The 27,304-nt window shown below is 40.4% G+C and overlaps 2 protein-coding genes and 2 long non-coding RNA genes across 14 annotated transcripts; 2 read left to right on the forward strand and 2 right to left on the reverse strand.

The window, feature by feature from the left end:
• Window positions 1-165: 165 nt before the first annotated feature.
• LOC135337831 (uncharacterized) lies at window positions 166-8,647 on the reverse strand. 3 transcript variants are annotated; one of them, XM_064533829.1, is made up of 8 exons: window positions 8,459-8,647; window positions 8,170-8,373; window positions 5,075-5,498; window positions 2,739-2,968; window positions 1,807-1,970; window positions 916-1,327; window positions 552-615; window positions 166-438 (listed from the first exon to the last, which is right to left on the reverse strand). In XM_064533829.1, the coding sequence occupies exons 1-8, from the start codon at window positions 8,459-8,461 to the stop codon at window positions 230-232; spliced, it is 1,710 nt and encodes a 569-aa protein (XP_064389899.1). In that variant the 5' UTR covers window positions 8,462-8,647; the 3' UTR covers window positions 166-229. The 3 variants fall into 3 exon arrangements, 2 of the variants coding, with proteins under 2 accessions (XP_064389899.1, XP_064389898.1); XM_064533828.1 differs by having other exon boundaries at window positions 916-1,348; XR_010395331.1 differs by having other exon boundaries at window positions 296-438; window positions 552-664; window positions 916-1,348.
• Window positions 8,648-9,135: 488 nt separating this feature from the next.
• Window positions 9,136-11,334, forward strand: LOC135337865 (uncharacterized). The gene is made up of 3 exons (XR_010395338.1): window positions 9,136-9,198; window positions 10,242-10,297; window positions 10,497-11,334. It is a non-coding gene; the product is annotated as an uncharacterized LOC135337865 (long non-coding RNA).
• Window positions 11,335-11,731: 397 nt separating this feature from the next.
• On the forward strand, window positions 11,732-27,009 carry LOC135337857 (uncharacterized). Of its 9 annotated transcripts, none has more exons than XM_064533867.1 (15): window positions 11,734-12,498; window positions 12,693-12,724; window positions 13,055-13,727; window positions 13,851-13,936; window positions 15,916-15,955; window positions 16,017-16,089; window positions 16,514-16,671; window positions 16,933-17,013; window positions 17,067-17,136; window positions 17,781-17,927; window positions 18,063-18,209; window positions 18,578-18,738; window positions 18,842-18,926; window positions 23,907-24,071; window positions 24,241-24,378. In XM_064533867.1, exons 3-8 carry the CDS (start codon window positions 13,638-13,640, stop codon window positions 16,948-16,950), a joined length of 465 nt encoding a protein of 154 aa, XP_064389937.1. In that variant the 5' UTR covers window positions 11,734-12,498; window positions 12,693-12,724; window positions 13,055-13,637; the 3' UTR covers window positions 16,951-17,013; window positions 17,067-17,136; window positions 17,781-17,927; window positions 18,063-18,209; window positions 18,578-18,738; window positions 18,842-18,926; window positions 23,907-24,071; window positions 24,241-24,378. The 9 variants fall into 9 exon arrangements, with proteins under 9 accessions (XP_064389939.1, XP_064389936.1, XP_064389937.1 ...); XM_064533868.1 differs by having other exon boundaries at window positions 23,907-24,053; XM_064533864.1 differs by having other exon boundaries at window positions 13,055-13,187; window positions 13,603-13,727; window positions 23,907-24,372.
• Window positions 14,714-16,103, reverse strand: LOC135337860 (uncharacterized). The gene is made up of 6 exons (XR_010395333.1): window positions 15,993-16,103; window positions 15,907-15,946; window positions 15,412-15,548; window positions 15,187-15,332; window positions 14,903-15,026; window positions 14,714-14,849 (listed from the first exon to the last, which is right to left on the reverse strand). It is a non-coding gene; the product is annotated as an uncharacterized LOC135337860 (long non-coding RNA).
• Window positions 27,010-27,304: the final 295 nt, after the last annotated feature.

Genomic DNA, 27,304 nt, shown 5'->3' on the forward strand with positions numbered 1-27,304 from the left:
GTGACTATAATTATGTATATACAGCAGACAGTGCATGATGGTCTGAATGTCACTTTCACACTGATGTGTAAAACATTTTAAGGAAGGAATGGCTGCCTTGAAAGGTGTCCCTGATGATACTAAACGAGTGCGGAATCACTTGCGGTACAAAATCTCTGACTACATAGTGTAGTATGAAATTCCACAAAAAGAAAATAACAGTCAACCTAAATGTGTGCTTATAAACCTGCTACGAAACAAATTTAATTTCACTTTCACTATTGAGTTCCTTCATCTTAATTTGATTTAACACCTCCTTTGATTGAGATTCACTTAAAGCCCTGGGTGCCAGCTGCTTGTATAGGGCTATGGCTCCAATTAGAGCAACAAGAAGAGTGGTGTTGATCACAATTAGGGGAGGGTATGTGTGTCGATTGAAGTGTCTGTACACAAAATCAACTGCATGGAAAAAGAGATTAAATAAACAAGCAGGTGTGAACAAGATTAAAACTGATAGTCATTCCAATGTACACACAGAATTTGTCTGCAATGACAAATTATTAGTGACTTACTCCACAATGGGGTGACTGTTCTTGCTACACTGTTGGCAGTATACACAGCACTAATAGCAATTCCCTACGATAACCAAAGGGCAAATTTTCATCATAAAATCGTGTTTGTCGGTCTATAAGAACAATTTTAGGCCAGGTTATTGACAGCCTTGTTCCCGGCCTGACTCTATTCTATTGTAACATAGGTAGAGAAAAAATTATTACAGAAAAATCGGCCGTCTATAAGAACAATTTTAGGCCAGGTTATTGACAGCCTTGTTCCCGGCCTGGCTCTACTCTATTGTAACATAGGTAGAGAAAAATTATTACAGAAAATCGGCCCTGGATCGTATATATAGGTATATATAGAAAATAATTGACTCACTTGCAGAGCAGGAGGTGTTACATCGGTTGTTATGGACACTGTAACTGTTACAAACATCTGCATACAGATCACAATCAGCACAATGCCTATAGAAAACTGCACAAAATTGATGGACTTCTCATCACTTCGACAGAAAGGAGGACAATATTGGCAACTGCTTCCCGTAACCTTGGAGATACAGTTCCAAATACAATTATGCTCATTGCTACTCTCCGCTTCACACAAACTAGCAAAATTGTCTGTAGAAAAATCTCTGCAAACCATTGTAATCTGAGATTCTGCTACAGTGGAAAAGTTTGCTAAGAACTTTTCATAGCAAGGATCTCGCCCAATTGCCTGCCAGTCAGATGATAGAGTAGTACCAATAATCCCCAGGAGAATGGTGACGATTAACACAACTCTGTTGTCCATTCTGAAACATTTGAGTGAGATCCTAAAATAAAATAATTATGTCTAAAATACACTATATATGTCAAGTGCGACTGAAGTTATATTTGTAAGCGCATGAACATTATAAATTATAATTATTGTAAGCTTGTCAATAACTTACAATCAGGCTGTAATAATTATGCTCGGAATAATTTTAGGATTGTCTAAAAAGAAATAAGCTGAGCGGATAATAGGCATATCAATGTCCATTTTTGGTAAAAATCATTCATTACATTAAGTTTTGCATAACAACGTTCTCAGGGCAAAAAATGATCAGTTCAAGCCAGCAAGATGAGAACCAAAATAACGTTTTGTGTCAGTTGTGAGCTGTATTTATATCTATACGTATAAAACTATTATGGGGGAACGAGAATAATCGGATTTGTAGGCACATTTTTCAAGAATAATGAATGAAAAAAAGAATAATTTTTATCAGGGCCTTATAATTATATAGCTACTTACAATATGACTCCAGCTCCCAAGCTCACGAACATCAGTACTAGAAAGAAGATGGAATTCTGAGAAATGTCGAACCCAAAAAAGTCACGAAGAACCGGTGGGAGCAGTGTGTCAGATACATTGAAAATAGAGAACGCCACATATCCACAGTAAACAAAGTATAAAATCTATATAACATTTGTTGTTATGGATATAAATTGTAAGTGCTGTGTGCATGTTGAGATATTTTTTGCATTACATATACATCATGCTGAGACTATAGGTTGGTATACTGTCAATCATGCATAGTACATCTATATATAGTCTAAACATGTGTCTTGCAGCCTGTCGTATAAGGCGGCCGCGGGGTTATAGTGCTGTCAGTGTGTCCGTTTGTTTGACGGGGAGTCTACTCATACACGTGCATGCACGCCATGCATGCAAAGCACTGCATTTGCAGCACCAATAATAATTATAGCCTCATAATTATGCAAAGTTCTCAAAGAAAAACTGCAACAGTGAATATTTTTGGGTGGGAAAAGTAGAAGGATTAAAAACGTAGTGAGTGTATACTCTTTACTTCAGAATGCAATTAATTTAGGTTTGAGTGTACAGATGTGTATATAAGTATACAGTTCGCATGTTAGGAGAGTACCCTGGCGTACAAATTTGTACATGCAACTGAATTTTGATACAATTTAACAGTTGACTTGGTATGGCGGCATGATTCTATAGGCTTCCGTATATCGGGTTTCAAATGGGGCATTCCTTTCGAATGTGACGTTCTTTCGATTGCAAATTGCGAATTTCGAATCGAAAAAATGCAGAGAGTATAAGCATGGCTAATTACTGTATAATTATAGCACGAAATGTCCTATATAATTTCGGAAATGGCCTCTAACAGTATTTCGTTGAATACTATAATTATACAGTTGACATGCATGCATAAAGGATACGACAAGTAGACTTCCACATCTGATTGTCTTAAAGACGGCAACTTGACCTCTCCATCGAGTGACAGATTCTACACCATTCAGTTTCTCATGACATTGGCATTGAATCTTCTCATCTTCTCTGTACACCAAGAGGAAAGTGACTGTATACAGTATTCCGAGTGCAAACAGGAACCAACCAGGCCATCGATATTGATCAACTTCAACAAATTGTGCTACTACTGAAGTGATTCCTGCATGTATGTAAATATATGACTGTAGTATTATAATACATGCACCATGCATGTATACAATCATGTATATTATAACTAGAGCACTAAAGTGCAAACCCTCGGCTGGTGACATGATTATAAAGAAACCAGAAGACTGATATAATGCAGTGCATATAGTGATGTTGTTATCATCATCATGCATGACTTGCACAGCAACTCAGGAGCAATAAAACTAAACCAGACTGGAGGCATGCTGAAACATTTGAGAACAGGTATAGTAGTACTATAAATATATGCACTGTGGATTAGGATCACAGCAAAGAAGCATGGAGTCTCAGAGAAGTATGGCTCTAGGTCCTGCATGGATCCCAGTCAGCTAAAGCAAGCTTTCTACTTTAGTGACCCTGTTCCATTGTTTCTGGACCTGGTACAGGATCACTTCAGTTATAAGTAACGCATGTGCAAGTTTTGTTCAAGCTACATTTTGCTCGCTTTTATTAGACAACGAAGCTTTAACACCGAAAGCTGCCACTATTAGAAGTACTGACTTGTTGTGTGGAGGCTACCCATGCTGTAAACGCAGTGCTAGAGCATCCAGGTAAGCAGACCCAGTCACAAGCTTCTTAGCTTTTGCTCGTTTTTATTTGACAACGAAGGTTTAACATGAAATTCTGCCACTATTAAAATTAATAACTTGTTGTATGAAGGCTATCCATGCTGTAAACGCAGTGCTGTGGCATCCAGGTGAGTAGATTCACCTGTCACAAACAAACAAACAAACAAGCAAACAAACAAACTAGAGCACTAAAGTGCAAACCCTCGGCTGGTGACATGATTAAAAGCAACCAGAAATATAATGCAGTGCATATAGTGATGTTGTTATCATGTATGACTTGCACAGCAACTCAGGAGCAATAAAACTAAACTCAAAACTAAAGTAACAACGTGCACATGGACTGGGATCACAGCAAAGAAGCCTGGAGCCTTAGACTAAGAGAAGTATGGCTCCTTCCAGGCTGGAGTACGTGTAGGATCCAGAGTCAGTCAACAACCTTAACCAGTCACACAATTCTACTTTTTCTTGACAGTATTCAATTGTTCCTGGTACGGGATCACTTCAGCTGAAAATACATAATCAAGCCTTGACTAGATATTTTTAGCTGAAGTGATTCCGTACCTTGACTCAAGGCCACGTGGCAAGTTTAAGCTTCTTAGCTTTTGCTCGCTTTTACTCGACAAAGAAGCTTTAACATCAAAATCTGCCACTATTTAAACCAAGATATTGTTGTGTGAAGACTACCTATGCTGCAAACGCAGTGCTATGGCATCCAGGTGACTAGATATACTCGTTACAAACAAACAAACAAACTAGAGCACTAAAGTGCAAACCCTCGGCTGGTGACATGATAATAAAGAAACCAGAAGAGTGGTAATGCAGTGCATGTAGCATGTATGACTACAGTAGCACAGCAACTCAAGAGCAATAAAACTAAACCAGACTTGGAGGCATGCTGAAACATTGAGTGGTACATGTCACATTAGACATGCACTGTGGACAGGGATGACAGCAAAGAAGCCTGGAGCTTAGACTTAAAGAGGTATGGCTCCTGCCAGGCTGGAGTATAGGATCCAGAGTCAGCCAATAACCAGTCACAATTTTAGCTTTCTACTATAATTATATTTGGTAAGGATCACTTCAGCTGCAACTACGTAGATCTAATCAAGGCCATGTGTAGCTAGCTAGCCAACGTGCAAGTTCAAGCTTCTTAGCTTTTGCTCGACAATGAAGCTTTAACATCAAAATCTGCCACTATTTAAATCAAGATATTGTTGTGTGAAGGCTATCTATGCTGTAAACGCAGCGCTGTGGCATCCAGGTGAGTAGATATACCTGTGACAAACAAACAAACAAACAAACAAACAGACCAACATACTACTATACCCGTGGCCGCCCACGCGCGCCTCGGGTAACAAACAGACAAACAGACAGACTACTATAACCCGTGGCCGCCCACGCGCCTCGGGTTAACAAACAAACCAAACGACTACTATAACCCGTGGCCGCCCACGCGCCTCGGGTTAACTACTGTTATTATTACATGCAGAAAATATATCGATGGTCCCTACCTAAGGTTACTGGAAAGATAATACCCTTATGTATAAGGTCTGCTGCAAACAATTTGTCCTTGAGACAAAAATTTTTTTTTGTTTCCTGCTCTTTTAGGTCATTTTTCCTGGCGTCTACTATAATGGAGGCAGATCGACTTGCATAACTTAGTAGTAAGATAGGAGAAGCACCATCGAAAATTCCCAGTAAAAATCGAGCAACAAGAATCATCCACGGCTCTACTGCTTGTGCATAAAGCAAACTTCCGACAATGAACACCAGTAAAAATAGGAGAATTGATAACCGATATGTTATGAATCTTGGGAGCACCCCGGCAATTGGTGATATGACTAATGCTGATACACTGAACATTGTGATTGCCCATGAGTAGAACATATCTGATTCACCCAACCCTGGCCTGATACTTGAATCAGCGGCGTTGTACTGCAAGAAAAATAGCATAATTATACAAACATATCATCGTCATTGCATCGTCAATCATCATAATTAGTATAATTAATAGTACAGTGGAACCTCTGTTAACAATCACCTCCGAATAAAGGCCAGCTGCTATATAACGGCCAGGCACCCAGGTCCCAAATGAACAGTTTGTGTATAAAACAACCTCTCAACAAAGGCCACCTCTGTATAAAGGCCAAAACATTGTTCCCCAAAGGTGTCCGTTATAGAGGGGTTCCACTGTATATATTATGGCTAAGAGTGCAATATATGGGATTAATAGCACGAGTAACAATTAAGCAATGGCAAGGATACTAATTGCACGAGGCGCAGCCGAGTGCTATTAACCTTACCAGTGCTTGTTATTAATCCCTTATTGCACGAGTATAGCCATATACTATTGATTGTTAATCGTTTGTGATGCAGTTTTAAGGACATTTTTAGCTGCAGTTTCAGTAAAAAAATTAGCCGCGGCCGTTATTCGAATGTGCAGTCGTCAAGGCAGTAATTGCACGTCGTTAATGATGATGTGCAATTACTGATACGCGATTAATCACTGTACGCATCACAGTGAATAATAGGACAACATGCGATTATAGGTAAAAGTATATAGATTACCAATGCATGGTAAAACAACCTGTGTCAGTGGCGGATCCAGAGGTGGTTCTTTGGGTTCAATTGAACCCCCCTTTCAGACAGAAGTGAGTGGGAGGCTGAAGCAACTAGTTAGAAAGTTTTTACTTTATTACTAAGCTATCTTATACACTTTATCACTTACCTTTAGTAATTCCTGTAAGGTCTCTTTGTGCGATTTAAGTAACTGAAAGGCTAACTAAAACTCTTCATGGCTAGGTGCCCAGACTTTTGTAGATCTAATATACCGTATAGCGGGTAATTTTCGGGGGACAAAATAATCGTGGTTCAGCAATATTGAGACATTTCGTGGATGATATTTTCGTGGTTGGAGCTTGGATTGTAGGTAAAGGTAGGCAAGGTCGCTTCATTCGTGGATAAAATATTTGTGGTCAGACCTCCAACCACGAAAACCACGAATATTTTGCCCCACGAAAATTACCAGCTATACGGATACCGTATATGCGTCGTACATTATACATTAGCTAGCTGCACTTTGCACTCTGCCTTGACTGAGTTGTGAGAGGATTTCCAATAAATCCCATGTGGTAGTATAGTTACTCCTCGAGGAAACCCTGAACATGCATGCACAGTCAGACTGAGACTATAATTATTAAGTTAGTATGCTTACACTCTAACATGCATGAGGAAGAGAGGACCACCAATTACTTTTCTACAGAGTTAGATCATCTGGTGAGTAGATCTAGTCACTCAATAATAGGAAAAATAATGTCACTGAAATTCAACAGGTGGTGTTGATGATCGTTTGCTCAACTCTATCCCAGAAGAATGAAGCTCCCTAATATTTTTGTGGAGTAAGACTACGGACTGTGTCTGAAAATTGTAATTTTTGTATAAAAAGGGGTGTGATCACAGAAAAGGGGGTGTGGCATCCAAAAATCGGCGCGCACATGCGCGCGATAGCTCTTAATGAACCCCCCCATTTTATACTTTCTATAGATCCGCCACTGTGTGTGTGGGCCTATAATTGCATATGGTTTATATTTACAAATAGGTCATTATGCATGCTGGTATAATGCATGGGCTGCTTAATGAGAACAATATAGGAATGCAGGCTTTGGAAATACATGACAGGCCGGACTCGGTATAATTATACAGGACTGGTACTTCTCATACACTGTAAAAAATGAAGTGCGCTGAGCACATTTCATTTTTACGAATTGGTATAATAGCCTCGCACTTCTTTTGAGAGTGTGGGCCTGGTAACGACTGCTTGCATGTGCTGCGCTAATCTCACCCAGTATCTGGATAACAACTGTTTGCATGTGCTGCGCTAATCTCACCCAGTATCTGGATAACAACGTATGTTCAGTAAAACAATATTAATGACCGTCATAACTAATGGAAGTGGATTATAGAAAGTATAATTATATCACGAGACAGAAAGTTTGATATAGAGTTTCTATAGTAGGCCCTGATAAATTATTATGCTCTGAGATGTCAAATGTTCATTTTTGGTAAAGATCATCACATTAAGTTTTTCATAACGATGTTCTCATGGAAAAAATGGCTAAAAAGGCATGTAAATTAAGTCAGCAAGATAACACTGAGAACCATGTGATATAATTATTAATTATGTCGTGTGTCAGTTGTGTGCTGTGTTTATGTTTACGTCTTAATTTTGTCTATAATTATTATGTCAGATTTTTATGAGGCAAGAATAGAATAATGGGTGAAAAAAAAGTATAATTTATCAAGGCCTACACTGTAAAAAATGATGTGTGGTTTTGATGCAGAGTGCGTGGCTATTGTGGCAAACATTCGTTTTATCTTGCGTTTTTCCTGATAGTTGCCACAATCAAAACAACACACCATTTTTTACAGTGTATCTGATAGCATTCTGAACTATTTGTGAGTGTCTACATATATAATTCAGTATTAATTTTAATTATATATAGACAGAAAATAGAAAATATGAATAGTGTATAAGTCAGTGCACTTGTGTATAATAAGTCAGAGAATTTTGACACAAACGGCACCCCATATACACCAAGGCCTATACCTGTGTGTTATTGTTGAAGGTTCCGTTTAATCTGGGAGCAGTTACAAACTGGTAGAGGGATGGAAGAACAATCGAGTAAGACACAGAGCGGGGAATTTGTAGACCCATGATAACCAGCACGTTTAGCCATGTTTGTATTTTGTCTGTCGCTTCAACGCCACACTTAGTGGTGGCCACTCGGAGGTTTCTCCTCTTGGCTGCAGACTGCATAATTATTAAGAAAGTAATCTAGTGATATGAAGAGCAAAGAAATTATAATAATATTATGAAGGAAATCACAATGACTTGCCATATTAATTAATGAATCCTTTCTTTGGTCTTAATCTATAACTAAATCTAGATCTGTAAATTAAACTGTATCTGTAACTAGATATCTTAGATATAATTTATTATGTAGATCTCGGACTCCTATAGATCGATCATAGCAGAGATAAAGTCTATTACTCTATCTCTGATCATAGATACACAAAAGAAAGGGATAGGCAACGCCCAGCACTTCCGTTGGATGAGGCGAGCTGCTAAAAAGGGGCGGTGCACTCAAAATGTCAGTAAATTTATAGGCATTACGAAACCATAGAAATGCCAATTTTTTTCAAAACATAAAAAAATAGTGAATCTGAATCTACACACCAAGGAGAGCACAAATGCGTTGTTCCTGAACTCCTTGTTCCTGAACTCCTAACTCTTCTTCTTACTGACGATCTTTACAAAATGCAGGTAAAGGTAACATCTAAATTGGTTTGGAAAGTCTCTCCATGTAGCCGCGGTTAGTAGAATTAACACCGCGGATTGCCTAACGTCCGCCGCGGCCCTTAGAATTTACGCCGCAGCTGTTAGAACAAAGCCGCGGATTGTTCGAAGTCACTTTAATGTGGCCGCGGTGAGTGAAAAAACAACAACTTTATTGTGGCCGCGGTCAGTGGATTTAACGCCGCAGCGCGCGCTTTATATAGAAATTAATTCAAACTACTGAGCTAGCTGCAGACACAAGCAGTAAGCTAGCTAGCTAGCTATCCTATATGGCCTATGGTAAGTGAGATGATTATATGTAAACTAGACAAATAAATTTATTATAATTATGCATGTGCTGTAGCTGCTCTAGTTAGATAGTGCTGTTGCAGCTGATATATAACGTCCTTTTGTTGTCTTCCACTGCACTGTACAGGTGTATGCCCACACGGTGATGTGGCAGGGGCGTAGGGAGGGGGAGGGCTTTGGGGGCTGGAGCCCCCCCTTTCTCTGCAAAAACTACACTAAGAGCCCCACCTTCTCTGATGAGTCTTCAGCCTGGGAATTACTGGTATAGATTAGTGGCAGACAAACAGCATGTCCAAGAGCTAGCTATACTATACTAGTAACTTTGATTCTTTAGTGCAACAGAACTAAGCTAGCTAGCTACGGCTAGCTAGCTAGCTAGCTTTATTAATTGAAGCAAGGTGTGGCTATTTCTTGCACATGCGCAATGAGTCATTAATTAGGGGGTGTGGCTCCTGGTCACCGGAATTTTCGGCGCTCCGCGCCAAGTAGTTTCTGGCGCGAACAGCTCAGCCCCCCCCCTTCCTCAAATTCCTGCCTACGCCCCTGTGTGGGACTGCTTTGCAGCTACCAATAGCTAGCGCTAAAGTGCAGAACTAACTACTAAGTAGAGTAGCAACACTCTATGGACAAGTTTTGCTACGAACTATTCTGAAAGGCTGCAATATAGCACAAAACTAGAGGCATTCTTTTGCAAATCCACAAATTGAAATCGAAACCTATATAAAAGCTTTTACTTGCACTTATAATCGAGTGATAATCCAGTATATGATTTGTTGTTTGTGTCTGGCATTATCTTACCTCTGTTTTGCGCAGACTTGGTTTGGGTGTGTCCTGTAGGCTTTGTGTTGGAGTTTGTAAAGCAGGCTCCTGTTGCCCCTAAGCAATAGAGTGTGTGAATCATCAAATTTGCTGTATATAATCATGCTGACAGTACAGAACATTTTGATACACTTAATCAATGTGTATAGAGGTTCAGATCGTTTACTCGTACTAAACCCCACTTAGTGTTGTGACATTATTTTTACCTTCTCCAGATCAGTGGCGTCTTTTTGAGAGAAGCCGTCGTTAATTTCCTTCTCCTAACAATAGAGTGAGTGTGCATGTTAGTCAAAGTAATGGTTGCATATGATTGAAAGGATTACTACTTAAAGTTTAGGTTCCGTTTACGTAGTACGTACGCTAAAAGTATATGTACGCTTAAGATTTAACCGTACAGTATACAATATGTAGTTGTAATTCACATAAAATGTCGTTGCATGGATTTGTTGCCTACATGTATATACACTCAGAAACGGAGACAACTGCATGCAAACCGACAACCCCCCTCCCCCCCCAATTTCCACCGAAATATGACCTCCTGGCCAGTGTACAGAGTGAGAGTCTATTCAATCAGGAGGGACGACTCAACATAAAAAAGGTACCATTATTATTTCTTCAGGAACCACATTTAATCCCTTGCCTTTAAATCTAGACCTATAGCCTCGTCCCCATGGCAGGCAGGTTTTATTATTAATAGAACGCCTGCGATACACTGTATCTGCATGGGTGTGTCTAGAGCGATAGTAAACTGTATTGTAAACATGCTGTAAATGCCTATTACCAATTCCAACCACGTCCAGATACAATCTTCCCCAGGCCTATTTTTCGACCTATGGGAACTGGGGGAAACACTCCCAGCTGACTCGTATGTGCGTTCTTTACAAGAAGCTGTCTTTGAAATGCTTGCGCTTCATGTGCGCTACCTAGATAATAATTGTGACTCTACTACATGTGTCGGTGGTGGTGGGTTGGGCGTTGTATGTGCGACCCCACCTAGTGTACTTAATACGATAACGCCACGGCTAAGAGGATATAGAGGCGGTGTCATACATGTAGGTCGGTAGGGGTTGGGTACCACCATACCGCAGTTTATTAATTACTTTGCGGTAACGCCGCGGCTATATAGGCTGGGGTCATAGGTCGGTAGTTTGTGCTTTATATAGAATACATGTAGGTACCTGCAAAATTCTAAGAGTGAAACTACATGAACAAGGTAGAGATAGTTCTTGTGTCTACTAGCCTTTTTATGTAAGAAACTAGTATAGTAGTACAGGTATAGTATTACTAACTATACCCACCTCCCCTAGACTAGGGCCTAGTATTGGCATACATCATACTGCACCTATCAATGTGATGCACCCAACTACTCCCCCCCCCCCCATTAGGGGTCGGGCTATATGACCGTACCCCAGAAAAGCTACACTCACTGGCAGAAGCGCATCCATTGTTAACTTTGCAGATCCACCCCTTTTCTATAATAATAATTATCCTCATGCATGATTATGTCTGTAATGTATGTACATTAGGGTGGATCGCACTATCCTATAATGCCTGAGTGAAACAAACGTCTGGCACCCAGGTCCCAATACCATATAGCAGGTTATTTTTGTATGGTGGAAATTTTTGTGCAGACTCGATCAGAGTAAGTCAACGTGTTATACGGTACCTCTTAGATGTGGGTCATTCATTTCTCACGTTTAATTCTTAAGTTTCACCCCAAAAGCATTTTTCCACTCTATGTGTAACTATACACGACAATGTATAGTGTACGTCCCAAAGTTGCTACTTGCTTGCACCATAATATGATTGACACTTTGGTACCTGCAGGTGGTGTTGCATTGTTTACTGGCTTTCCTATACAATGTCTAATTGTTATACTTTAAGAACTCATCAATAGTTAGCAAGGAGTTGGGTTAGTAGGTCGTCCTTAGTTGTGTCACAACTAACTCGCCCATGCAGTCATCTCTGACGATGGTACCACATACATTTGCATAGATATCAATCAGCCCCAGAATCTGTCCTGTTGGACCATAACTACATGTACACTTAGTCCATTTGCCTATTGCCATGACCACTTTCCATTAAATTACACTGGATGCAAGTAATTATTTATTAGTTCTAGAAACCGCTAATAGTGTGAGCAAAGCACATTTACTGAGTGCGCGTGCAGTCCACTGATGAGTCCCGGCACAATAAACATTAGGGACGAAAAGGTCTTGTATTCGACCTTCTGGGCTATACCAATGATGGATGATCGACTTGATCGATCGTCCGTTACTGTAAGTGTATGGCTTTTTGTCGCACTTTTCTGCAGCTCAAGCACACCTGTCCAGCAACATTTTCTCCATACAACGCCTTCTCATGGATCTGACCAATCAGGTTGCGTAACACCAGGTGGAGGTAGCAAGAGTATGGCCGCCCAGATTGAGAATGGCGGCGTGGCAGGATATCAATACTGGAGACTGCTGCCAGGTAACTCCACTGCAGATAGTGTGAACTGCATACTGTTACTGTTCCACCTCACTTGTATTAGAGCTTTAGCTAGCAAGCCAAGAAAACACTGGCTCTCTCCTTAGCTGTTCATGTATTGTTTATGTGCGTGCTACGTCAGTGCTGCACGTGTTTTTTTGTTTTGGTAATTATAATGTTCTCCTGTCCTTACACAGAAAAAAGTGGTTGACTCCTTCGGAAAGTTCAGGTCAGCTTTACTACATGTGTACGTACCTGACTTAGCACCTATTGGGGTGTAAATAAGAGATTGAGTTACTATTGGGCATACAGGACATGTAATGGGTAAAAAAAGTACCCGTATATATACATGAACGTACTAGTGATTATCAAAGCCAAAACTTTGTTCCCCGAAGGTGTCCGTTATGTAGACCACTCAAACTTTGTGCAATGCTGACATGTAATGTCTAAACAACCTCTGCCACCTCTCTTTTTTGAGAGGCTTCAGTAGTTACGTATCTACCTCCCTAAAATCTCTCTAAATGCTGAGAAATTATCAGTGTTTTCTTCTGGTTCACAGACTGAGTTCATTGTAGACAGTGAGGAGTGTGCACAGGGCCAGAAACACGGGAGCAAGCCTGGCATCTCTCTCCAGTTTGATGGCCACTGGGACCCATCGCCAGCATCAGCTCTTACCGGACAGCTGGGAAAACGTACGTGCTTTATTTTAAAAGAATGCCAGCCTGTTTTGAATACATTTTGTTATGGGCAGTCGAAGATAGTTGCGAATTCCTCTGTAACATTATTCTATGTACATCTAGCCCTGTATCCACTTTTTCAGTGGTGCTCCCTTTCTTGCACTGGGCGTAAGCACACAAACAGCTTATACACTACACTTATACAAGTATGTATTTCCTACTAAGTCAGTAGAGCTACTTTTTAGCTTATTCTGTCTGATCATGTGTATCATTATTATTGTGGGGAGGGGGTATTATTGCGTATCATGTGCGTTTTCTTGAACTTTGACCTCGACTGCCAAGTACGAGTACGAGTGGCAACCCAGAGTAAGGATCTGCATTATACCCTACACCTACAAGACATGAATCAAATACGTACATGTATGTATAGCATCGTACCAATCGGCCTGATACAAAAGAAAAAGCATGTACCATCATGACCGTCGGTTCTTGCACGTCCCTCCAAATAAGCTGAAAGTAAACTCGAAGCAGCCACCCTCCCAACCAGCTCAACAGGTGAGTATAGCGGGCTTAGAAGCAAGAAGTGTATTGCATGCAGTGTTACAATGTATAATTAGTTCCTGGTAGTGTTTTGAGTGTGTGTCAGAAAGTACTCTGATTCTCCATCTGACCGTACAGGTAGAGTTGATTGGGAGCAGTGATATGAGAATGAAGCAGCTAAGGATAATATCAAAGAACAAGAACAGAAAGCGAATGACCTCGTGGTAAGTGTTTCAGATTTCCTCTAACAGCTAGTGTACAAGTTCCGTGTGTATTTAACCTACCACCTATTATCCAGGCTATAATTATACGTACTTTAGTTATCTACATGTAATTAGGTAGGGTCTTTAGGAGGAAATTCCCTTACAAATATCCCCCACTATAGCAACCTGAATTGTAGCAATAAATTGTTGAGAGGATAAGTAGTACACCACATCTTTGCAAATGCTGCCACGCCCTTTCTCGAGAGGCACCCAAAAACAATATAATTATACACACGAACTACGGATGCTTTCCCAACATTAGAACTCCTCATGCATATGAACACCATGCATAGACTCTGACACTCAGTAACATGCTTTAAAATACTTTATGTGGTTGTGTACTTAACAGTGACCCTGTACACAATGCAAGAAAACAACAATGTGAGTACATAATATGTACATGCATATATACAATGTACAATATGGGAGCTCAGGTATAAGGTTATTTACGCCGCTTCTTAGCAGCAGGTACTTGAGACGTCTCAGTGGCTGAGGCCGAGGCCTTACGGTTGGAGGTGGGGGTGCGGCAAACTGAAAGGGTTGTTGCTGGAAGGAAATACAATTGGTTTGAAGTACGCCAAGTTTTTGTTTTTGCGTTGAGCAGTTACAGAGCTGGAATACACACACACGGACACAGTCAGCTTTATGCCGTAGTCCTCGTGCGGTCGAGACATAATTATGTCAATGTTCGTAGACACTAAAGCTACCACTCAAGTAATCTCCTATACGTACATATATTTGTTGTACAGCACTCACCAATTGGTGGTGGTTGAGGTTGAGGGCTCTCCTCCTCAGTTGTAATCATAGTCCTCCACACTCTCTTGAGCCTCACTGGGGCCATGCAACACTGTACTGGTTTCACTCTCCTCTGAAACTAAGACAAACCATATAGTTCACCAAAAACCTACTGGAGCATAGAAGAGTTACCTTCTTGTTCATCATTGGCTGCCTCCTCCTGCCCGTTTCCTATGAGGTAGTAACAAGTGATATTGGCCAACGTCACCTGCACTCCGTCCGTCAGCTCATAATAGATGTTAGGCTTGAGGGCCACCTGGGAGGTGGGAGGGAGTGACATGCACATCACTACAATTACATCTCAGTGTAAGTTAGATTTTTGTCTTGTCGCTCAATAATCATTTAACCAGCGGTCAAACATTAGACAATCTAACTGTCTCACATGCATGTACATGTATGTATGATTGCAATACCACCTTTCGCCTGAACGTCTTATTCCGACTTCCAAGATCCTTTATAAAGTGTGAACCCTTCTCCACAAGTATCTGTGCATGTTTCCGGGAGAGGGACCCATTGGAGAGTGTCACATCACAATCCTCCCCACGTCCTACCAAGTTATCCCCTGTTGTACATATATGTGTGTATAGAAAATCGGGGACACACGCACACACACATGCACAGAGTATGTACAATCGACTCACCCTCTTTGAGGAAATAGTCGAAATATACCGGGGGTGTATATTCTACGTTTTGGGAGATATTCTTGTCCTGGGAGAGCACTCGCAAAAGGCTCGCTGATTGGTGCTCAAAGTCTCATCACGCTCTGCCGTTAGTCTTTCTGGTTGACATTATCAGAAGGTATCAGAGTGAGCAGACTCAGAATATATACAGACAGACAGACCGGACTATAACCTGTGGCCCGCCTACGCGCCTCGGGTTAATAACAATCATCGTTTACCATATTTGAACTCAATGTAGGGGCATATGTCAGTAATATCTTTGTATCTTGTGATGGTATGCACATAAAATACTACTGTTCATGTTTGGCTATATAAATACAGAAAAATAGGAGATGGTATCTGGGCGTGTCTATAGCGATAGTATTGTAAAACATGCCGTAAATGCCTATTACAATATTCAACCTACCGTTCCATTAGTAATCGAACTGTGATTGCAAATACGCTTTAATAATTTACCTGTTTCAGGCAAGATTCCTCCTGGGCTGTGGTTAGGACTCTGCGACAGGTCATTAATTAACCTCTATTATACAGGGTTTACAAACCTGATTTGGCTCTTGTTCCTGCAGGAATACGCTGGACGGCTCGCTTGTTGGGTTGTGAGAGGAATCTTCCATGCTGGTTGCACTGTTGCTCAACTTGGTGAGATGTGAATAGCTTTCTGTTTGTGTAGCCTTTTATATTGTGAGCTTTGTGGGTTTTTTAGCTGAGCTCAGTGGTAAGTGTGGTTAGCTGGATGAGCACAGAGGAAAACCCTTACTATTTTTAGGTTATATAATTATAGCCATTATGTCACACTTGTACACCTAGCTCCTACAGTTTAAGGTATTAGAGTGATGGCAAGGGTGGTGGTGTCTGGGGGGTATTTGTTGACATATACTGTACCGTTAATAACCCCTAGTACATGTATAATTAATCCTTGTGCTTCATTTGTGTGTATTAGGGTTAGGACTGGCAAGGAGGATGCGCTTTTAGAGCTACTGAATGCATTTGTTAGTTTTGACATACAACTATCACACACACACACACACACACACACACACACACACACCACCTCCTCACACAGGTCCAACCCGCTCCTGTCTCACACTACTCTCATCATTCATGGGGATTACCCCGCCCACCTACAATTTGGGGCTGTGCCTCTGTTGGCTACTAGTAAGTAAGCCAGGCTGTTGTTATGACGACTCTAACAGTGTGTACAACAAGAATTTCTGCGGACAAGTGAGTTAGAGTAAACACCAAAATAGATTACATCATACATTGTATGTGATTCAAAATTTTAATTTGTCGTTCCCTTTTAATGCATCTGTATTGACTGAATTAATCCACACACACACGTACAGGCTTATAGCCAATGCACCGTACATAGCCCCCCCCCCCCCCCCACACACACACGTATGTACATTGTATTCTGTTTATGGTAACCTCTGTAACACTGCTTCTACAGTATACATGTAATGTTTTAATAACACCTTTGTCTAGGTGTGGGTAAGAAGATAGGTACTCGGTCAGGCAAAAAAATGTCGACTGCATCTAATGCTACAGCTAGTGACCCCCCTCTAGGTTAGTGTGAAACTGTGACATTGTTCACGATGTACATTGTATTCTGTTTACAGTAACCTCTGTAACACTTGGGTCAGACGATGGTGTAACTGCTGCCCCAAGAAAGGGTATGATGTGCACGAGGTGTGTGTGTGTGTGTGTGTGTGTGTGTGTGTGTGTGTGTGTGTGTGTGTGTGTGTGTGTGTGTGTGTGTGTGTGTGTGTGTGTGTGTGTGTGTGTGTGTGTGTGTGTGTGTGTGTGTGTGTGTGTGTGTGTGTGTGTGTGTGTGTGTGTGTGGGGGGGGGGGGGAGCATGCATGCACACAATACAGAAAATAGAGTAAGCTAACAGACAGTACATATGAATTACGAAAAATCTAGTATAATAAATGTTTTCATCTCTGAGCCCTTGTTCATCATCTACACCATCTTATCCTGTGTGGGCATCCTGTTCGCTTTTGTGGTGGCTTTAACTTACCTCACTCTCACTACCCGTCAGAAAGAAAACCTTTGCGAATCAGCAGAAAATTTTTGCGATCTAACTGACAAGGATTGTGTGTGTCATTATACTAAGTGAGGTTTTATTTTTGCGAATTGATCAACGTTCGCAAAGTTCGCATATGTTTGACGCTCACAAAACATTCTAGTAATACTGTATGCATAGTTACAATGTGCATGTGCAAATTGGTTTTACACATGTTAGCAATAAAACTCTGTCCTGTTTTTGGCAAAATACCATGGGCTCTAGCCCATGAACTTGTTTTCAAATATACGCCTTCTCAACATTAGCACTTCTGGAGTTGGCACGTGATCAAAATTGTACCATCCTGACAAGACTGGCTGCTTGACAAATGAACGACTAACATGGAGGGAGCTGGCCGATCATCTCAGTAAGATTGGAGAGAGCAAAGGAACTCATGACCAGCTACGAGATCGGTGAGTACATGCTGTTAGATTTGTGTTGCTACCACTGTAACTAGGGACCAATCATCCTCTAGCAAATACATGTACCCTGTCAATATTATAATGAAGTAAGCATTGCATTAATTTACCTCCTCTCTCCCCCTCTAGGTTCGTATGTATGTCTCTTCTCAACAGATATACCTCCCACGTCTATTTCTAATGTATGCTCACTACCGAGAGTGGTGGAGAGTTGTCCTGGGGAAGGTACTAGACACACCCTCTCATTAGTGGCTCGGACTATCAAAGCCTCAACTGGTGAGTACATTAATTAATTATTATGTACACTGCATATAAATTTCGGCAAAATGCAACTGTATTAATGCAGTACGTGTAGAATTGTGCATTTTCACAAAATCCGAGTATCGTATTTTTATTTTTGAGTGCCTGTAATAATGGTGTCCTAGATGGCCTTTGGGTCGCTCGTACTGAACAGTTGAGGTAAAATTTCATGCTACGCCCCATATGAACAACACCCCCTCCGCACAATAATAAGACTGATACGTGATCAGTGTCTGTGACGTTGCAGAATCAGTCTGCTGACGTAGTAGGATGTAATTTAATACTTTGTATAGGTGTATAGCGTATACGCATATCTGTACTTACTGTTTTTCCTTACTTCTCAGGCCTCGGTAAGAAAGGAAGCACCACTGACAAATTGAATCATCAAGACTGTCAGTTCTTACACATCCCTCCCTGGAGATCAGATTTGTCTAAATAAGCTGAAAGAGTGAATTAAATCAGTCATAGTAGAACTCGAAGCAGCCACCCCTAACCAGCTCAACAGGTGAGTATAGAAGCAAGAAGTATATTGCATGCAGTGTTATTTAGTTCCTTGTAGTGTTCTAAGTGTGTGTCAGAAAGTACTCTGATTCTCCATCTGACTACAGGTTGTGTGATTGGGAGCAGTGCTACGAGAATGAAGCAGCTGAGGATGATATCAAAGAACAGGAACAGAAAGCGAATGACCTCGTGGTAAGTGTTCTAGCTAGTGTACGACCGACTGTAGCCTACTGCAAAATCAAAATTGTTTCTTAGCTTATAGTTTTCTACAGTCCTTCTACTACCTCTCTGTAAAATCTGGAGCTTTGAATCCACTCTTTCTACCGTACCGAAGCGCTTTGTCTAAGCATGCATCCATATCCACCAATTTAGCAATTTTGAGTGGGCGTTTCTCAACTGTGCTGTTTTATCTAAATCAAGATAGTAGAGGGGACACCCCTTTTTGCTCATTATACGCTCCTTTTTACTCAACTAGCCTCATCCAACGGAGGTGCTTGGCGTTTCCTTCCTTTATCTCTGGGTTAACTTAGTAATAGTAATATACTTAGGCACTTGGCTGTTGTACAAGAAACAAACATTTAGATGTGATGAGCCTGCTTGACTTTGCTGACTGTAAAACGAAGTCACTAGAATTTGACCGCATGACTCAGTATTATGGTCCTCTACTATCTATGACTAAACATTAATGCGTAAGTATTTCTTTGTTCTATCAGAGCCTGCTCCAATATGTCCCTTTTCCCAGAGCCTGTCACATAATTATATTTATGTTACGTCCACAAAGCTATCACTAGCACCAAGAGTATATGATAGAGGAGAGAGTATCGAACGTAGGCATACTGTACATTAGATGTATGCGGAGAGTAACGTGACTTCCTGTATCTGTCACAACCTTGGAATTTGCACACTGACCAATCCAAGTGTGGGTGATGTCATTATCAAGAAAGTAGATTACATCACCCACACTTGGATGGGTTGATAGATTACATCACCCACGCTTGGATTGGTCAGTGTGCAAATTCCAAGCTTGTGACAGATACAGGAAGTCACGTTACTCTCCGCATACATCTGATACACAGTATGCCTACGTTCGATACTCTCTCTCTATCATAAACTCTTGCTCTCAACACAGCAGAGGTTGTCTGTACATAAGTAGACTGGATAACAAGTCAAATATGAAAACAATTACAATTATGAAGGATTATGAAGATCATAAAATACATAAATTTTTACTGCAAAAACATTCAGGTATATTGCTGCTCAAATGTAGGTAAAATTACACAAACACAGGAGGCCGTGGAGAGTGATTGTTCGTCATTGTTCATGCCGTATACAAAGAGTCAGTGTGCTCTTGTCGTACCTTTTTTTGCCGGGTTACACACTCATGTTTTCTTGTAATCTATACCCCACAAACAAAACGGATGCAGAGCACCACCGCAACTCGATCTTAGTAGATACAAAGGGTGTTCCTGCATGTACAAGGAAAATCATTTGAAAACAGTGGTGATGTTTTGGAGGAGTTAGAACAAGAACAAAGGACATGAATAGGAATTAGTCTTATGAATCAGCCGCTCCCTAGAGAGACTGTCTGCACTTTAGTCTAAATTTTTTGGCCAGGTCGGACCAATCAGATCAAAGATTGACATAAATTAAAGGAATGATAAAAAGCGTATACCGTATATCTTCTAATTTATCGGACAGCAAAAAATAATTATTTTGGAAATTGTCCGGGTATAATTGGAACAGATTTTTATACAGCATGCGAAGTGTCCAGAATAATTAGAACAAGCAAGCAGCTGCATGCAAGCTAGCTAAGTTTAATAGAACAAGGTACGACTGAATAGTTGCACTAACTATCTAAAACTAGCTACTCAAAGCTATCTAACTGCAGCACTCCAAGTCTTACTTGCCGTCTATGAATGGTAACTCAACTTTTCAAGGTATTGTCCAGATATTTAGAACAAATGTAATATTAAAGTACTGGAGTGTCCGTTGTATTAGAACAACAAAAATTGCCCAAAAGAGTGTTCGGGTAATTAGAAGTGTCCGATAAATTAGAAGATATACGGTACTATATGCGTTTTATACAGTAGGACACATTTATAGCTAGCGCTGGGCTACTGTTAGCCAGTCAAGGAGCTATAGTAAGTTGAGTTGACTGCACTAGTGCTGTGCAATAGGTAGCCCTGAGTGCTACTCCTAGTTGATAGTTCAAATGCGTAGTTGGTAGTTCGCAGTTGCTACTTGATAGTTCAAACGCGTAGTTGGCAGTTGGGAGTTGGCAGTTTGTATAACCTTTAAACCTTGCAACAATAATTAGCCTGCTTTTATGTAAGTTAAAATTATGATACTGACACCAATAGATATCTAGCTGGCCTAAGACGGCCATATTAATCATATATGTACACATCTATAGTAGGGAGGTAATTTCAAGTCTAATCCCCAAGCACCTATATTCCCGGATCTCATGCAGTAGTGAGGGAGGGGGGGGGAATATAGAAACAGGTTTTGCATGGCACTTTTTATAAATCTTAGATTCTATTGAGGTTATGGTTAAAAGATTAGAGGCAGTGCAAAGATCTAGAGTTCATTAGGAAGAGTACGCAACTCCACTTAAAACCATAGTAGGCGTTTCTTCAACCCTCGTCACAACCGGTCTATAACCACATGCTGTTGTATAAACTGTAAAATCAAATATGCAATGAATAACATAGTGATGTATGTGATAATTATCACTACCGACGCTGATAATATTCAACCAAAATGGAATGCTGTGCTTTTTGTTGATGACGTCATTTACAACTGCCGGTAGGAAAGGCAATGAGTTACTAATTTTATTCATTGCCTTTCCTACTTGTTGCGGTTACAACAGCCAGTATCTGTGACGTAGGAAGTGAGGAATGCTTTTTATGCACAGTCTATTGGAGTTGCGTACTCTTCCTAATGAACTCTTGATAATATATACAACATTTGCTAACTGGCGTAGAAGATGTAGTCTTTGCTGGCCTCAGACAGCACTAACGTGTGTCCACTATACAATGTACATTAAGTAGGGCTTGTCCCCATCAATGAAGGCTTAGAGAAACAGATTAATTCCTGGCATTAGTTCGTTGCGAAGTTTAAAGGTCACGAACTACTAATTGCCAACTGCCAATTGCCAATTGCCAACTCCCAACTAGGAGTAGCACTCAGGGCCACCGTAGTGCAACCTTTTTCTTGTTTTTAGCAACGTTCTTGGAGCAAGCTAAACAAAAATTCATAGCTGCTAAGTCAAGCGTTTGCGGTTGACCTTTTACATGCGTTGGAAATAATCGAATTCTTTTGGTTTTGACACTGACGTAATGACATCCATTGTGCAATGACCTCTGGACGGAAGTGCTCAGACGGTACCTCTAGGGAGCGGCTGATTCATGAGACTAAATAGGAACCTGGTTGAACAAGGAGATAGAAACACGCTTTGGTTCACTGTATTAAAGTACTCGTGCAATTAATTTGGCCTAGGTTTGAGCTTACAAACAGTTCTAGATTAGCTACAATTGTGGTGCAAGCTAAAGTCTATTTGTGTTGAGTTCGACCTTCATAAAGTTTTCATACTTCACTGAAATTGAATGTTTCATATACAGGGTTTTGCAGAATCTTTGCAATATCTACAAAAAAGCGTTGTGCGTTGAGCATTCCTTATATGGTTATCTGTGATCAACCAGAAAGTTGTAGATCTTAGTCAGCATGTCACTATTCTCCATCTTGTATCCCAAATAATGCCTTAATCTTTTTGAATTTTGTTTCCCAATCAGGCATTTCACCACAATATGTAATGACACCACTGTGTAAACATTAGATATCCATATAAGGAACGCTCTACACCCTCTATTTCAAAGATTCTGCAAAACCCTCTACTAATGGATTCCTTGTTAAAAAGCACTTCTATCTATATGCTGTAGAGTATCTAAAACTGACTTATGTAGACACACGTTATCTATTGTATATAGTATCATTGTTGTGTTTTGTGGCTTACCAGGACCTCAAGGATCTAGGAAGCAACAAAGAAGAAGATTGATTCTGCTAGGTGCTGGGTGGGGTTTAAAATGGACACGTGGTGATTAGCGCGCATGCGCATTAGATCCAGAATAAGGTAGTCTCGCGAGCAGACGTGGGAGGGAGGGAACGTCTGGTCACTATTGCAGCAATTCCGTGGACCCCTGCCAGAATGTTGGCAGTGCCAATCAGATTTGTCCACGTCATAGTGGGGCGGTAACACCCCGTATATTTTCCGCATAAAATGAACGTGAAAAGAAGGATTATTGACTCTAGCAAAGGCTAATTTTAGTGTTGAACCATACCTGGCTGCGAAGGAACTCGGTTGCAAGGAGCTCAGACCAAGCAAGAGCTAGCTAGCTGCGAAGGAAAATATTTGTCTACATGTGAATTTGGTTAATTAACAAATATCTTGCACGTGACTACATTCCTCAGTGCCATGGAATTGCTGCAATAGTGACCAGACGTTCCCTCCCTCCCACGTCTGCTTGCGAGACTAAGGAATAAGGCCCTTAAAGGCACTTCATTATTTATGGTACCAACCCTGAGTACCGTATAGCGGGTAAGTTTCGTGGGGTAAAAAATTCGTTCAACTCGAGAAATTTACTAAGATATCTCGATCAAGAATCTTGGGGCAAATGACGCATGTACAGACAGTGTATACCAGGCCGTCTTTCTCAATTGAGAGCGGCCTGGAATCAAGGCTAACCTACAACTTACTTAGCATTCCTAGTAAAGAGGATTTCAGGTTGGTTGGCAGAAGTTAAAAGTTGAAGTGCAACCCATGACCACGCAGTGTCCTACTAATGCAATTAGTTGTCATGGCTGACTGCACTTTAACTTTTAACTTCTGTCAACCAACCTGAAAAGTTATATCCTCAAAGGCAAGGTTTTTTGCATGCGCACTAATATCTAGATGGGTAAGACACCATTTTGTCAGTGTCCATGTGATTTAGAAGCCCTCAGGCACTTTGTAGTTCCCTCGGGATACTAAAGGGCTTCTAAATCCCATAGATACCTCCAAAACAGTGTCTAACTGCGTCACATAATATTTATTTACTTTGCTACATGTACATGTATACGTTGAATTCATTAAAATGTTTCTCACAACACATTGTTCATTTTCGTTTTGTGGTGCAGATCGCAGCCATCTTACTGATGGCAAGTTGTGTGAAAGGTAAGAAACACAAAATAGATCCAAAACTAGAGCATTGGAAAACAGTTGATTTTGTGATTCCCCCGCTATAAAATTACTGGATCTGCCCCTGGGTTGAAATAAAGATCTACGTAAGAGCCAGTGTACAAGTTAGTTTATGCTCTCTTTTATTCAACTTATTCAACTTATTGTGTTGTTGTTGTGTTGTAAATAGCTATACGTATGCTGTAAACACAGTGATTTAGCTTCCAGGAGATCCTACGCACCTTGGGTTAATTAATGGTGCTCTGATTGGTCAGTGTATCTGTTTCTGTACAGGGCAAATCGTGGACCTAGTGTCACCGTCACCAACCAGCTATTGTGATGGTGATGCTACGACATGCCGGGTTAGTGGGCCTGCAATCTTTTGGCAGGCCTCACCGTTTTTAGATGCCGCTGTAGGGTATCAGACTCAGGTAGGTTAAGGCCGTTTTTTCTTGAAATTGAAGAAAAAGTGTACTATAAAAAATCTCGTCAATTACACATTATTTTTTTCAAAATGTATTGTAAACATGAATACCGATAACATTATTACCATGGTTACTATCTTGTGCGTTTAACTGTGACCAAATACGACTTACCTTAACCAATAGTTTTGAATATGCTGCCTCCAATACCGAAGCCATATTGGTATCAAAAGAAAGCTCTTAGTGAGATCTACTAGAAACAAGGTGGATATTTGGTCATTTTAGCTCTGATTACATCAACTTTGTTGAAAAAAATGCTCAGAAAACGTGAAAATTTATGATTTGTATGCCTACTGTATACAAAATACGTGATAGCAGCCCTAAATATCCACTTCGTTTCTATTGTACTGTATTTCTTTTAATACTAAGATTGTACCATGAAAGTGATTATTGGAGGCAGCATTTTTTGGTTTAACAAGTTAACATACGCAACAAGGTGGTAACCATGGCAATGATGTTATCATCTAACCAACCTGTGTTTGCAGGACTCACCGCCAGCCACCAACACATTTGCTGATGGGCATATTTCCATATCCCTCATCAGCAATAACCCTCTGGCATCAGAGTTGGTATTGAGAGGCATTGACACTGTCAATATCACATGCTCAACACTAGATGTAGATGATGCAATTGTATCCCAATCTATACAACTGACACGATCATGTAAGTACCATTGTATACCTGTAGATGTGTGTGGCTTAGTAAAACTACATGCAAGTTGTAGTGTCATTATTCCTACATGTATTCCCCCCAAACTATACTATTTGTTTCTTTATGTTTGCAGCAACACCCACCCCCTGTGGTTAATGCCACCATGACATACACTGGTGGGGCTGTTTTCCACATTAGTCCAAAATTGGAAACTGGATGGTGTCACACTACCTAGGTGGTGTCCTAGGTAGTGTGACAATTAACCAAATGACAGTGGTGAGGTTCAACGTAACTGAAAATCACGTTGATATGAACCTCACCTGTCAGGTAATGACCACCTTACAGCAGAAGTGAGGGTTGTTTCTAGGTGTGGTCAGGTGTCTGCACCGAGAAACACGAACGACATTTATATCATATCAAGTGAGTCACAATCACTCAAATGGGGACAAGCCTAATAATGTTTTTGTGCAGCTCGATCTCTTGGTGCAGACCCAACAATGACAGACCTTACTATATATACCAGTGATAACGTTGTCAGCGCTCTTTGTTTTGTCTGTTTTGGTTTTGTCTGTTCTGCTGCTTCTGATGGTCATTGTGGTAAGTGAAATTTAGACTGAATGATGGCTAATACTACGTACACTAATTAGATTACATGCAAATTCCCTGTGTTTGCTTTACACATAATAATTATTATCAGCAATTCCCACTTGTGGTACAAGCTTAGTGTGTCCTGGACTTGTACAGTCATGCATGCACTCATGTCAACAGATACTAATACTCACAGCTTGTAAGTTAATCACATTGCTTAGCCACAAGCAATACAAGCGTAGGTTGAGCTAGTTATGCCTCGGTGCGCATGAGGTATACGGTAGTGTGTTTGTGTATGTGTGTGTGTGTGTAGACTGTTACAGCTGCTGTGTCTGTGTGTGTAGAGCTGCTCAAGGATCAATGAAGTGCAAGTAAGAGTTTCTATAGGCTTCTAGTCATGTTTTCTTGGATTCGTATTTGTGGATTTGCAAAGTAAAGCTTTGTTCTCGAGTTATGCCTGCTGACTTGCAGCCATAATTTTAGGCTTGAACTTTTGGCATCTAATCGTGATCATTACCCACTCTTTGTGCTGCAAAATTAAAAATGCTCATCATAATGTATAAAAGCTAGCTTTATGTTATGTAGCTTTGGCACCTCCATCGAGGTATCAGCACCCGCGGTGCTTTAATTTTTCAGGTGACCCTATCGTACCTTATCTGGGACACTATTTTGTCTTTGTACTGAAAATCAGTGCATTTGTAAATTCTCACCTATAAAAGTAGCTTGTTATTGAATGATATTGTTTATGTTGTAGTGCTGGAAATATCAAGGCCACTTTAGGCGGACCACTCATCATTCATCGGTTAGTTCACTTATATGGTTTGCATAATATGATGCATGTGTTGCAAATAATTTGTTTTGCTTGTCATTTAGCAGGAACACAATGCAAGGCGCGTTAAATTTTAATTGCATGTGTGAAGCCACTCGCTTATACGTGCACTCACCTGGCCTTAGAATAAAATACCTAGTATTCCTCAGTGTAAACCACATAGAACACGTGCCAACAAGATAATTATCTACAAATTCACGTATGTAGGCCATGCAGCAGATGTTTCTACTATACTGACTCGTACTTATTATAATCATGAAGGTTCCAGTAACCACATGATATGCCTATATTAACATGCTCAAAAGTATGCTGTAATAGTCTAGCTCTATATTTTGTCACATTGTACTATTCCTTTATTAGAATGCTGAAGAAGTTCCTACTGAGACTAAACAGTGTAATTACCTAATTAGAACGTAAATAGTGGTCTTAGTCTGTAATTTTTGGAGAAATCTATATAGCAGTCCTAGTACTTTTTACATACACCGAGTATGTATATTGAAATTTTTATTCTGAGCTGTATAATAATTATTGCTATACTAATACTAGTACAAGAACTGCATGATTGTTATAACAGACTGATACCAAAAAAAATGCAATCAGTGTAAATAAATTCATGTAGCAAGTTGCTGTTTTTACTGCAGATGTTCGATTAAGCTAGTGTACCACAAAAGTGTACAAACAAGTGCAAAAAACATTGTGTGAAAAAATAGGAGGAAGTAGAGCTGAGCGGCTCATACACCAATGAAGTGTTCGTGTTGGTGCTGGTTATTTATAGACTTGAAAGTTGCAAAAACTGAAGGAGAAGTAG

This window comes from Halichondria panicea, chromosome 6 (assembly GCF_963675165.1).
Source record: "Halichondria panicea chromosome 6, odHalPani1.1, whole genome shotgun sequence".
NCBI lineage: Eukaryota > Metazoa > Porifera > Demospongiae > Suberitida > Halichondriidae > Halichondria > Halichondria panicea.